A 12,318-nucleotide genomic window follows, 5' to 3' on the forward strand; every position below is an offset into this window, starting at 1 on the left:
CGACGTAAAAATTTAAGATATTAATTCTGATCTTATTTAATTCATCTACGCTTATTGAATGATTATTCAAAAATAGTTGTACTTTTGCACCCATATAAATATCTTCTGTTTTCAAATAATAATCAGGATTAGTTGGGAATAATTTTGATAAATCAATTTTATTAATAATAGACTTTTTCATAAAAATTTTTAACACATTTTTATATACAGTAGTAAATTTTGTATGTAACATATGAATTTGGATTCCTTTACCTTGAAACATAAGACTTATCTTATTTATAATATGTAATATATATAATAAAAACAGAAGATATATTTTAAAAACAAGATTGCATAAATGATCCAGTATTGCATTTGTTACTGTGTAATTTATCGTCTTTAAATACCATGTTCGTAAAATATATGAAAGAATCCCATAATAATATTAGGTGAGCAAAAAAGTTCTAAGCTTTTTTTTGCAAAATTCAATCTATTTAAAAGCAAACAAAAAATATTAATCAGCGAAATATTCCCCGTTTGCATCAATGACTTTTTGCCATCTTTCGAGTAGTTTGCAAATTCCTTGACAATAGAAGCTCACCGGCTTCGAAACGATAAAGTCATCAATGCATTTTCGTATCTCTTCAAATCTCACGAAATGTGTATTAGCCAAGTGATGCTGCAGTGACCGAAATAGATAGTAATCGGAAGGGACCATGTCTGGGTTATACGCCGCGTGCGGGAAAAGTTCCCAACCTAACACAAAGATATGGTCCTGAGTCGCTTTCGCAACATGTGGTCGGGCATTTCATAAAGCAGAATCACTTTACAACTTCCTTGGCTAATAAATGGCTTCTTTTCTTCTAATTCATCGCTCAAATTGGTCAATTGTTGGTAGCGGTCTGTGATTGTTTCACCCGATTGTAACAACAACAATACAATACACCTTTCCAAACCCATCGGCTGCAAAGCAAAATCTTCTTGGCATGGATATTGGGCTTTAGCGTCGATGTCGAAAGTTGGCCAGGGTTAACCCATGATTTTCTACGCTTAGGGTTATCATAAAGAGTGCACTTTTCATCGCTTGTATTGATTTTGTGCAAAAAATCTTTTTTCCGAAACTTTGAAAGCAAAGTGAGTCATTACGCAGCGGATCAGTGCAGCGTCACGTCGTCGATTTTTGTTGTCTTCAGACAGTTTATGCGGAACCTGCCTTCCTTCTGAACCTTTGTCATTGTATGTAAACGTACGGAAATGGCTTGCCGCGTAACGCCAAGCATTCTGCAAGCTCCTTTTCAGTTTGCGCAAAGTTTATATCCAACAATGCTTGCAATTTGTCCGTTTCAATCTTTTTAGAGCCCAGCACGCGGTTCATCTTCAAGATTGAAATATTCTTGGCGAAATTTTTGATACCATCCTTTACATGTAGCATGACTTACAGCGCTCTCTCCATATGCAGCTCAAATCATTTCAGTGGCTTCAGCAGCATTTTTCTTCAGATGAAACGCGAAGTGGGTGGAAAATCGAATATGCATTTTTGTTATTGCTAAGGTGAACACTACTGATTTTTGAGATTATGTGCATCAAACGCCAAACCATATGGCATTTTAGAAGGCCAAATGTCTACGCTTTAAAACCGCCAAACGACAGAAAAATAAATAAAATTTAAATTATTGTTTCGGTTGTATGAAATCTAAAGCTCAGAACTTTTTTGCTCACCTAATAGTACTTTTTCGACGACCATCTAAATAGAAAGAGAGAACATTAAAGTATATTAAAAATACAATTATAACAAAATTTCAAAAAGTGATCTCTATGTTGTGATTTTTTTAGGCTTCCTCGGTGTGGATAAATGTTTAATTTGGCTTCCGTTGGCGCTGCGTCCTTCATGGATTTGTGTCCGACATTTCATGAACATCTAAATTTATTTTTTTAGAGTGCGAATCGAGATTCTCAGCGCTAACTCGGAAGCCAAATCAAGTAGAATTCTATGTTATATGTATTATATTAAAATTGCAAGAAATAATTGCTTGTAACGATAGCCATCTAGTTTGAGAAAGTCGTAGCGTTTTATAAGGTTTTAAGTTCAAAAACCTTTGGTACTCTTCTAAATTATTTATTCTTTTTGGACTGTTAGCAAAATGATTATATAAATTCCGTACAAATTCTTTCACAAACTTTGCTAACTTAGTTGTTACTTTTGAAGAACACAAATGCAATGAATGGCATATGCAACCAGTTGCAAATATCTTTATTTAATTCTTTAAATCTTGTTAACACACTTGGAGCGCGAGCGTGATATGGTAGACAGCGCACTAGTCTACTATGTTATAGAGGTCCTGGGTTCGCTTCCCGGCAGAACCAAGAAAAAAAAATTTCATACGCTCGTAGCTCCTCTTCGGTGGTCCGGAAAACCACCAAGAGTAATCACATGCTAAGAGAACTTCTCTCCAACCCCTGCCATTCGGAACCGGCGTTAAACTGTAGGTCCCATATGCCATGTGTACAATCTGTGTGCGCACCACATGCGTATGTAAGAGAGAGAAGTAGGCCTAGTCTCAGACATAAGATGTAGCACCACGGAGTAGTAGTAGTAGTTAACACACTTGACTTCTATCCCATCATCACAGCTGCATATCAGCAGCAAATCCAATAATATTTTCTGTTGGTATATTGTTTTCGCTAAGCTAATTCTTTAACTGCATTAAAAAGTGCTTCAGCAGTAGTGGATTGAATTTGTACAAGGCCAAGAAATTTATCTATAATTTTATCTTCGCTAAAAAAAGCGTATAATTACTGCAAAACATTTTTTTATTGAAACATATGTTGTTTCGTCAATAATTATTGAATAATAACAATCTTTATTTATAAGAACTTTTTGCAAACTTTCAAATTGCTCTTTAGCAAAATATTGGTTTATTATCGCAGTTGCTTTTGTTCTACCACAAGCTATATATTTAGCTATATCTGAATCTGGGCATATTGAGCAAATTAATTTTGGTAAATGTTCCATTAACAAAAATGACAAATTATGCTCATGTAGAAACATAACTAATTTTAATTCAGCACTATAAACATTGTTATCCAAGAGAGTTTTACTATTGTTTTCTGTAAGTGTTTGTATTTTGGGAAATGTTTTAGCTATTTTATATTTTATATGTTGCTTTAAGTTTACTGGATTGCTCGTGTTCTGTCATATGAGTGATACTACCAACAAGTTTTATTTTGCACACTTCACAAAAAGGATGATTGTTTTTAAATTTTAACCAAGGAAATCGATCTATCCAGTTATTATTATCCAATTAAATTTATGTGAGTAATATTTCATTTTATTTGAAAATTGAAAACTATAACCTTTATTGGTAATTATTTAGTTTAGCTACATCAGCACAAATATCGCTGAAATTACGCTTATTCGCGTTTTTGCACGAAACGAAAGAATCTGGAAGAAAAAAGTGTCGCTCTGCCCCGCAAAGCAAGTTATTAATCGTCAAAGTTAACGACTTAACAGGTTAAGAAACATGTCATAAGGACGAAATGTTGCGATATGAGCATGCTTTGTGGTATTAAATCCTGGCATTAAATAAATATAAGTATTAAATCTTCGCCTTACTAAAGCGTGTGCAATGAGTCTATCTTATACTAAAATTGAAACAGATTTAATACTTATATTTAATACCACGGAGATATATATTCTTATATTTAAATATTTTATATTTAAATATTTAAATATTATATATTTAGTTTTTATTTTGCTCTTAAAACTGAAATCTTTCACCTTACTAAAGTATGTGTGATGAGTCTATCTTATACTAAAATTGAAACAGTGAAGATAAGCATAGACCCTTGCACAAGGTATGTCTGCTAAGTAGAAACTAATATAAAATATAATGGAGTAATTAAAAATTCAGATTACAATATTTTAAATAAATAAATTATTAGTTAACAACATACCTTGCAAGGGGCCTTTGCTAATTTTCGCTGTTTTCATTTTAGTATAAAACAGACTCATCGCACACACTTTAGTAAGGCGAAGATTTAATACTTATATTTATTTAATACCATGATTTAATATCACCAAGCATGCTCATATCACAACATTTTATCAGTATGACAGGTTTGCTAACTTGTCAAATCATCAACTTTGACGATTAATAACTCACTTCGCGAAGCAGAGTAACACTTTTTTGCCAGATTCTTTCGTTTCGTGCAAAAACATGTCGAATAAGTGTAATTTCATCGATATTTGTGCTGATGTAGCTAAATTAAATAATTATCCTTTATTATTTTCTTCGTTACGTATGTCAGACATTATTAATTTAAAAAATATAATAAGAAGTTGCCTGAAAGTCGCAAATATAAAAATATGTTTTACAATTATTAATTCTATTAAACATACAAAAAGTTTGTTGAGATAACGAAATTGCTTACCTTTTTATATTATTTATAAAAAAATCTGGTTGTAAGATGCTAAGTTTATTTTAGCTAGGTTAACTGACTCTTAATATTAGGTACGTTCCATATGGTGTCCATAATGATGCTAGGTTATTCTCGTTTCTATGTAACATCCAATGAGAAATGAGGATAGAACAATGTTTAGCATCGGTGCAAGTGCTAAGCGGAACTTACTCTTTGGAAAGGTTTAAAGATTATGGGTAAGATTCGTTTAGCATTATAACAACATCATCATAAATCTTTTCTTCCAACATGAATTCGTGAAAATTTTCTTATGTAAAAGCATATAGAAACGTTCACTTTTCACGAGTACACGCTAGGGAAAAAGATTTATAATTGACCATCTGGTGAAGCAAAAAGTACCAGATATATCAAGTCACCTTATTAGTATCAATTTTATGCATTGTAGTACCAGCGTACCAAATGTAAAAAGAATTACCAAATCTGGTACAAATATACCAACTCTGGCAACACTGCCGGAAACTGTTAGATTGTCCTCACCGCAATTACTGTTCGCCACGAAGTCGGAAACATACGCGCATACGGCGAGCGTCTCATCCGTCGCGCTAGACGCCTCCGAATCCACCAGTATCGATCCGCGATCTATAACCACTACCGCACCGCATCGCGCCTGGCCTATCTCACACGTGCCGCCCGAATTCACGGCGAGAAGTATTGTCAACAGCGACCGATTATGTACATCATATACATACCAATTTTATCTTATAACTCGACATTATCTCATACTTCGATATGTATTAGAACAACAATAAATCGTATCGATCTGACGCATGATTGTTAACATGAGAATGGAAATATTTTACTAAGCTTTGCCGAAAATACTATGAAATCGACCAACAGTGAAGTGAAAATTACTGAAAAATTAGTGAACGTATAGAAAAGTGAGTCACTTTATGAAATGTAATGTGTCATCTTATGCAATGTGAGCATAAACGTAGTACGAATAGATGGAGTATGCCGTCGCTTGATTGATGCCAACAAATAATGGGATTAAGGCAGAGCAGGAAGTACACACGCACTCTCTTCGCGCCTGCGCAATTTCTACACTTGAAGTTAAGAAACAGGATAGGAATGTTAAAAGAAAATTTTTTTCGCACGTATCGTACAACAGAAGTTGTATTTTTTATTAATTAATAAAATCACAAAGTTTCATAATACATAATATATATGTACATAACAAAAATAATAATATTATAAAATGCATACACATAGCGCGCGCACGTGTATGTATGTATGCACTTGTTTCCATGTGTAATATTTAAAAATATAACATAAGAAATCTTAGCATACGCTTTCTCGCTCTTGATTCATTAAACAAGAACAGTCAAAGCTACTATTTTGGACCCTTAAATTAATTATTAATCTCAAACAACCGAGTTAGGTATTCGTGTCATAACACATAATCTTATGATTCATGCGTTCTTAACTAATTTTATACTTTAAATCTGTTTTTATTATATTTAATTATAAATCCAAAGCGCTGAACGCAACTGCACTATAATAGATTTAGATTAATAATAAATACTTACTTATAAAAAGATATATTATCATTGTTTTGCACACGTTCACATATAACACATTTTCGAAGCATTTTAACCTCTTCTCAACCTTCTTTCGCTCTACGTTATACGCGTACTGACTCGCTATGATCAATTTGCGCAGGCGCGAGAAAACAGAGAGAATACACGTATATTTTCTGCTCCGTCTCACTCTCATTATTCGCTGGCATCACGTTCTTCTATAGATAGAGGGGGCCATGCTCCGTCTATTTATATTATGTCTATGAATAGGTCTGTTCGTTTTCGCTACACTGCTGAACTAGTGCAATAAGTTGAAGTAAGAAAACATATACTTGTCTCGCTTCAACTTATTGCACTAGTTCAGCGATGCAGCGAAAACAAACAGACCTAATGTGTCATCTTATGAAATGTAATGTAATATTGCGAAATACAAGGAAAGTTTAAGTATAATGTTGAACAAGCGTTGAGAAGTGGGAAGTAAAAAAATTTGGTAATTATATACATTAAGGGACACTTTGCCGACGACATTTGACCTTCACATATGTGATAGGGGTCATCCTCCTGAGTAACCTTCAGAAGGTTTTAGGCGGTGGTCACTGTTCATTAACACGTTGACTGCCACGGAACTTTTCACGATTCTGGCCTAAGAAGCCAATTTGATTTAATCAAGTAATGAAGCGACGAGATAACTCGTAGTTGGCGTCCTGGGCAAGTAAACAACCTACGAGATATCTCGTAGTTGGCAGTCAACGTGTTAAAGAGATATTAACAAAAGAACGGAAATACGTTACACGTATCCACTCACATCGATCAGAGTCTAAAGTCTTTCCGCTGGATCACCAATTAGAAAATTTTATATTAAATTAGCCAATCACCTATAATGGCGGACATATAATTACGTACAGTTAAGAAAATTAAATTTTATTTGTTTTGTACTTATACATGAAATAGTTAAACAAAAGTCCATTATGTTTTTATAAGTTTATAGCATATATTATGAAATAGCAAAACAATGTTTATCAATTTACTATAATTAAGAAATTTTTTGTGTTTGCTTTACTGAAGTATCATATTTTCTGCGGACATGTATTTTAACAAGTTTCTTTGACTTATTATAATATGTTAATATTTGGTAGCTAGACCCTTGTTAATAAAAACTGCGGCACTCCTTCGTGGCATAGATTCAATAAGCCGATTGCACCGATTAACAGATATGGAATTCCAAGCTTTTGCTACCATAACGTACAGTTCCTAAATATTCTTCGGCTTCCGCAATTTTACATATTTGTCCACATCGATCCATATAACATTTCTGTTGGATTCAGATCCGGAAATTGTGTTGGCCATTTCATTATGTTGATATTACGGTCGTGTAAAAATGTTTCGACGACGCGTGCGGTGTATTTCGGGTCATTATCTGCTTGATAGATTCATTATTCCGGCATATATTCTTCAGAAAATGGAAGCATTTTCTACGATGTTCAAGTACGTAAATCTGTCCATGATTCCTTTTATTCGATGAATAGGACCTGTACCATTAATAGTCATAGAATCGCATACGACTACTAACCCGCCACCCCCTTTTACAGTTGGTTTTATACAATTCTTGCGATATTCTTCACCCATGCGATGTCTTATATATACTTTGCTATCAGATCCGAATCGATTCAACTTAGATTAGTCAGTAAAAATAACTCGAGATCATTGTGTTGCATCCAGTTTAAATGTTTTTTTGCAAAAGCGATTCTAGTTCAACAATTCTTTTCTGATATGAACAGTTTCTTTCTAGCAACGCGTCCATGTAATTGAAATTCATTCAATCTACGTCGGACAGTTCTAACACTTATATTTTTATCAATATCTGATGATATTTCAACGTAAATATCAACTGCAGTTTTAAATCTATCTGATTCAGATAATTGATGAATCTTACGTCAGTTCTTATGTCGATTTTTCGTGGTCTCGCTTTACGAGGAACATCTGGCGTTCCATGACGTTTAACACATTACAAGCGGGAAACGTACTTTTACGTTTTTTGCAGTCTGTCACTAGAGCGCGGGTCACGTAAAAGTACGTATTTAGTAGATTTGTGCTAAGGAGCGACCATATAAATACGATGGGCATTGTAAGTATGTACGGTGTTTGTGTTTGTATTACTAGGCAACGTCGTGTGTGCTCAGCCAAAAAAATACAGTGAAACATGTTTCTTATGTAACTTCTACTGTGTTCCGCTTCACAGAGGAAAATGCTTTGAATGATACCATATTGTGAAGAAATATTAGTCTTATCATTGCTATTTTTACTTGTTATGAAAAAATATTTTTGAATAAATAGAAAAATTAAAAATTGTCTATTTTCCTTTAATTTTTAGTTCACTATTCTATATTTACTTATTCAAAAAAATATCGTTTTTTTTAAATAATAAAGTAGAGCATATATTTAAGTGTAAAATAAAAAAAGTTTCGTTGAGAAAAACGAAGTAATCGATTTATTGCGATTTTACTGAATACCAAACTCCCGCAAAATTCACGAAAAAACGCCCGCTACACGCGTAAGTCTGCGGCGAAATATACCCGCATACAATGTGTTAATATGTTGTATAGCTTGATAACAAGCCATAACAGATATCCCAAGCTCTGTAGAAATCTCCCGATAAGACTTCCCATTTTTACGAAGCTGCTATATTTGCCGACGTTGTTCTGGCGTTATATATTTCGTTTACTCATCACAGTACTGTTACGTCTCTGTACCTACATACTCAGTAGATACTGATAAGTATTGTTTACATTGCAAAAATTTTGACTTATCTGTGTATTACCATAATGTACGTAAATACGTGTCCGCAGAAAATATGATACTTTAGTAAACCAACACAAGAAATTTCTTAGTGTAGTAAATTGATAAACACTGTTTTGCTACCTCATAATATATGTTATAAACTTATAAAAAACGTAATGGACTTTTGTTTAACTATTTCATATATAAGTACACAACGAATCAATTTTAATTTTCCTAACTGTACGTAAGTATATGTCCGCCACTGTATGTGGGCTATCGGAATCCGCCCGTTTATAAACAGAATTTTTAATTAGTAGTCCAGCGGAAAGACTGTAGGCACAGTCGATATGAATAGATGCGTGTAACGTATTTATGAAACTTCTTTTTAATAACTTCTCGTTAATAATTTTTAATAAACAATGAAACTTCTCTTTAATAACTTCTCGTTAATAACTTTTAATAAACAATGACCGCCGTCTAAAACCTTCTGAAGATTGCTCAGGAGGATGACCTCTATCACATATATGAAAATCAAAGTCATCGGCAAGTCCCTTAACACTTTGCGGGCCGCTGTCACGCTGGCGTGACTTTTGCTCGCCAACGGTTATCGGCCGCTGTCACGCTGGCGTGACTTTTGCTCGCCAACGACTTTCGGCCGCTATCACGCTGGCGTGATGGTTTGACGATCAGGAAACATTGTTTTCAACTGTTTTCCTCTCCCAATTCAACAGACTGTCTATTATTAAAATCTTTTTTCGCGGACGCTTGTTTTGTCAGTTTGAGATTGTCTTTCGCTACCTTCAGATATAGGAAACTTACGTTAGATATCCCTCAAAATGCCAATACCAATATAATTGGAATAAAAATAGTGTAACAGTTATTTTAGTGCCTTCTTTAATAATAATTATATACCAACTACTTATGTATCGAAAAATTGCGTAAATATCACCGTTGGCGAGCAGTAGAACCTGCGTGAATCTCGCCGGCGGCAGCGTAACGGCGCTTCGATAAATGCGCGGCCCGCAAAGTGTTAATGTATATAATTACCAAAAATTTGTTAATATTAGATATTTAAAAATAAAATTTATTGAATATAATTGAAAACTGCGTGATTTTTAAAGAGAAATTGCTAAAGTATCAATTAAAGTAATTTTTTACTGAAATATTGCTGAAATGATAATGAAATGAGCTCAATTGACGGAGATTTTCAAATACATTTTCAGTAAAATATTTCCATGAAGGAAATCACTAAAAAATTCAGTTCGTCCAAAGTGGATCACTATAGTCACCTTTTTTTGAGCTGCCATTAAACTTGCAAAATATAGGCGTTCTATATATTCTTTTGCTGTCTCTCTTAACAAAATTGCAAAAAGCATGCTTGCATATTATCGTTCATGCTCTCAGGTCTTTCCTTGTTACGAACTTTCAAATCTATGAAAAGAAACCGCCATATATTAAATTATCCAAAATTAAATCTCTGGAGAGACAAAAGCAAATGTTACTTTTCCGCTTAAATGGCCCGATTTATCCATAAAATTTGACAAACTTTATCGACACTATTCTGATGTCTGAGAGGTCACTCATTCACCACTTCACTACTTTTTTCCCTCTGTCGACTGGATAGCAGAGCTGCATTTCGCCGAATAGTGCGAAGAGCAACGTTTACTCTAACGCTCTGCTTACTTCGCTCCTCCAGGCTCGATCCTCCGTGATACGCAAAGCATCTTGAATATAGTCCATCAACCGCTGCGAACGACATGATACGCTCCAAGACCGACGGGGACGAGGTGTTGTACATGGACGAGGTTCACGAAGACGGATACGAGGAAACGTCGAGGCCGACGCAGTCCGCCAAGGCGCACGCCATGCCGACTATCCGCTCACGTGTCGGCTCGCTGACAGAGACCAAGTTGCCGGAGATTCCACACACGACCTTCGCTACCGAGCTGAACGACCTGTCAGAGATTGATGGGAAGCAGCCGATCGGTTTCAACGACGTCCTGCTGCCGGGAGGGCCGAACAACAACCGAGACGATAGCCGCGACTTCTTCCCCGAAGCAGCGCCCTCGCAGGTCACGCCCGACGTGAACCTGTATCAACATAAGAAGACCGTGGCCCAGGGCATGATGGACCTGGCGCTGCTGTCCGCCAACGCGAATCAGATGCGCTACGTTCTGCAGACGGACGGCCAACACCCGTATTTTTACCCGTCGCTCATCATGATCGGCACGAGCCTGCTCCTACAGATCGCCGTGGGCATCGGCCTGATATGGAACAGCCGCTACAACGTCAAGGAGCACGAACAGATGTGCAAGGCCAACAAGGCGAACAATTGGACGGTGATCGGCATATTCCTCGTTACGATACTCAATGTGTTCATCTCGTCGTTCGGCGTCGTCGACCAGACGTCGTCGTCGACGACGAGCACCGTCGTCGTTGCGTAGCCTGTGTTGGTGCTCTTCTCTCGTGACGGTCGTCTGTTATTTGTGTGCGGGATGTTCCCTTTGACGAACGAACCTTGGGGAACGTTGGGGTATTGTCGTTTCGTTCACACTACTCGGACATGTTCGAAGAAGTGAGACCTTGCCCGCATGCGTTGGCAGGTTGATGTCCACAGTACCTTAATTCGCTCGTTAGAATACCAACCTGCTCCACTTCTCACTTCCAATCTTTTTACGATAGATGTATATATACAGGATATTACACTGTACAAACTTAAGGAACATGTTTCTGATCGAAGTAGTAATTGTCCTGTAAAACATGGATCCAATCTACGCGTTCAAAGTTGACAGCATAATTTTGGGAATATTTTTTCACGAAAAATGGAAAGTAAGGAGAAAAAACGTAAAGATAGAAAATTTAGCGTACAGAAAGAAAGTTAATACTCGGGCTAAATTAACATATACTAATAAATTGTTACTAATTTATATAATTACGGAAACATGATAATTAAGTTTGTACAGTATGTCATGTACACCTGTAAATCGAAATTGCGCGAATATTTTTACGTTATATTCACATTATTGTATGATATGTTTGGTACACATTTTTGTGTTTATGTTATTCATTTTCTACGATATATAGAGAGAGATATATAGAGAACACGCATGAAAAGTAATTCCTTTAATGTAATACAGATCTTTTCTTAAGAAAACGAGACTATGTAACGATTGCGTTTAAACACGATAGATTGACGGTATTTGCTCCAACATTTCCCTCAATTCGACCATCAGTTGCTTCCTGCGTCTTTGCAGACTTTCTTCTTCGGCGATCACGCGTTTGTTCATCTCGTCCAACCATACCTGCGCTTCGGTGTCGTCATATCGACATTTCCTTAAACGCGACGGTGGGTCCAAAGTGGGCTTTTGCAACTCGGCAATTTGCATTCCGAACTTTCGCAGATACCGGTATTGCCCGTCGATCAAGTCGCGTAAATGCGAAGTGAAATGTTCCAAATCGCTTATCACGATCTCGCTGGGGTGGCGTTTCAAGGTTTCCTTGTGCTTCGAGATCACGGTAGCCTGTAATGCGAATCGTCGTTATCACATCGAAGAATGCCAGAAAT

At 35.9% G+C, this 12,318-nt stretch overlaps 1 protein-coding gene across 1 annotated transcript; it reads left to right on the plus strand.

The window, feature by feature from the left end:
- The first annotated feature begins 10,467 nt into the window (after positions 1-10,467).
- Positions 10,468-12,015, plus strand: LOC106744323 (ninjurin-1-like). Its single transcript, XM_014618994.1, has one exon. The coding sequence runs from the start codon at positions 10,511-10,513 to the stop codon at positions 11,195-11,197; it is 687 nt and encodes a 228-aa protein (XP_014474480.1). The 5' UTR covers positions 10,468-10,510; the 3' UTR covers positions 11,198-12,015.
- The last annotated feature ends 303 nt before the right edge of the window (positions 12,016-12,318 follow it).

Source organism: Dinoponera quadriceps, unplaced genomic scaffold (genome assembly GCF_001313825.1).
Source record: "Dinoponera quadriceps isolate SergipeBrazil2010 unplaced genomic scaffold, ASM131382v1 scaffold1403, whole genome shotgun sequence".
In the NCBI taxonomy this organism is placed as follows: Eukaryota; Metazoa; Arthropoda; class Insecta; order Hymenoptera; family Formicidae; genus Dinoponera; species Dinoponera quadriceps.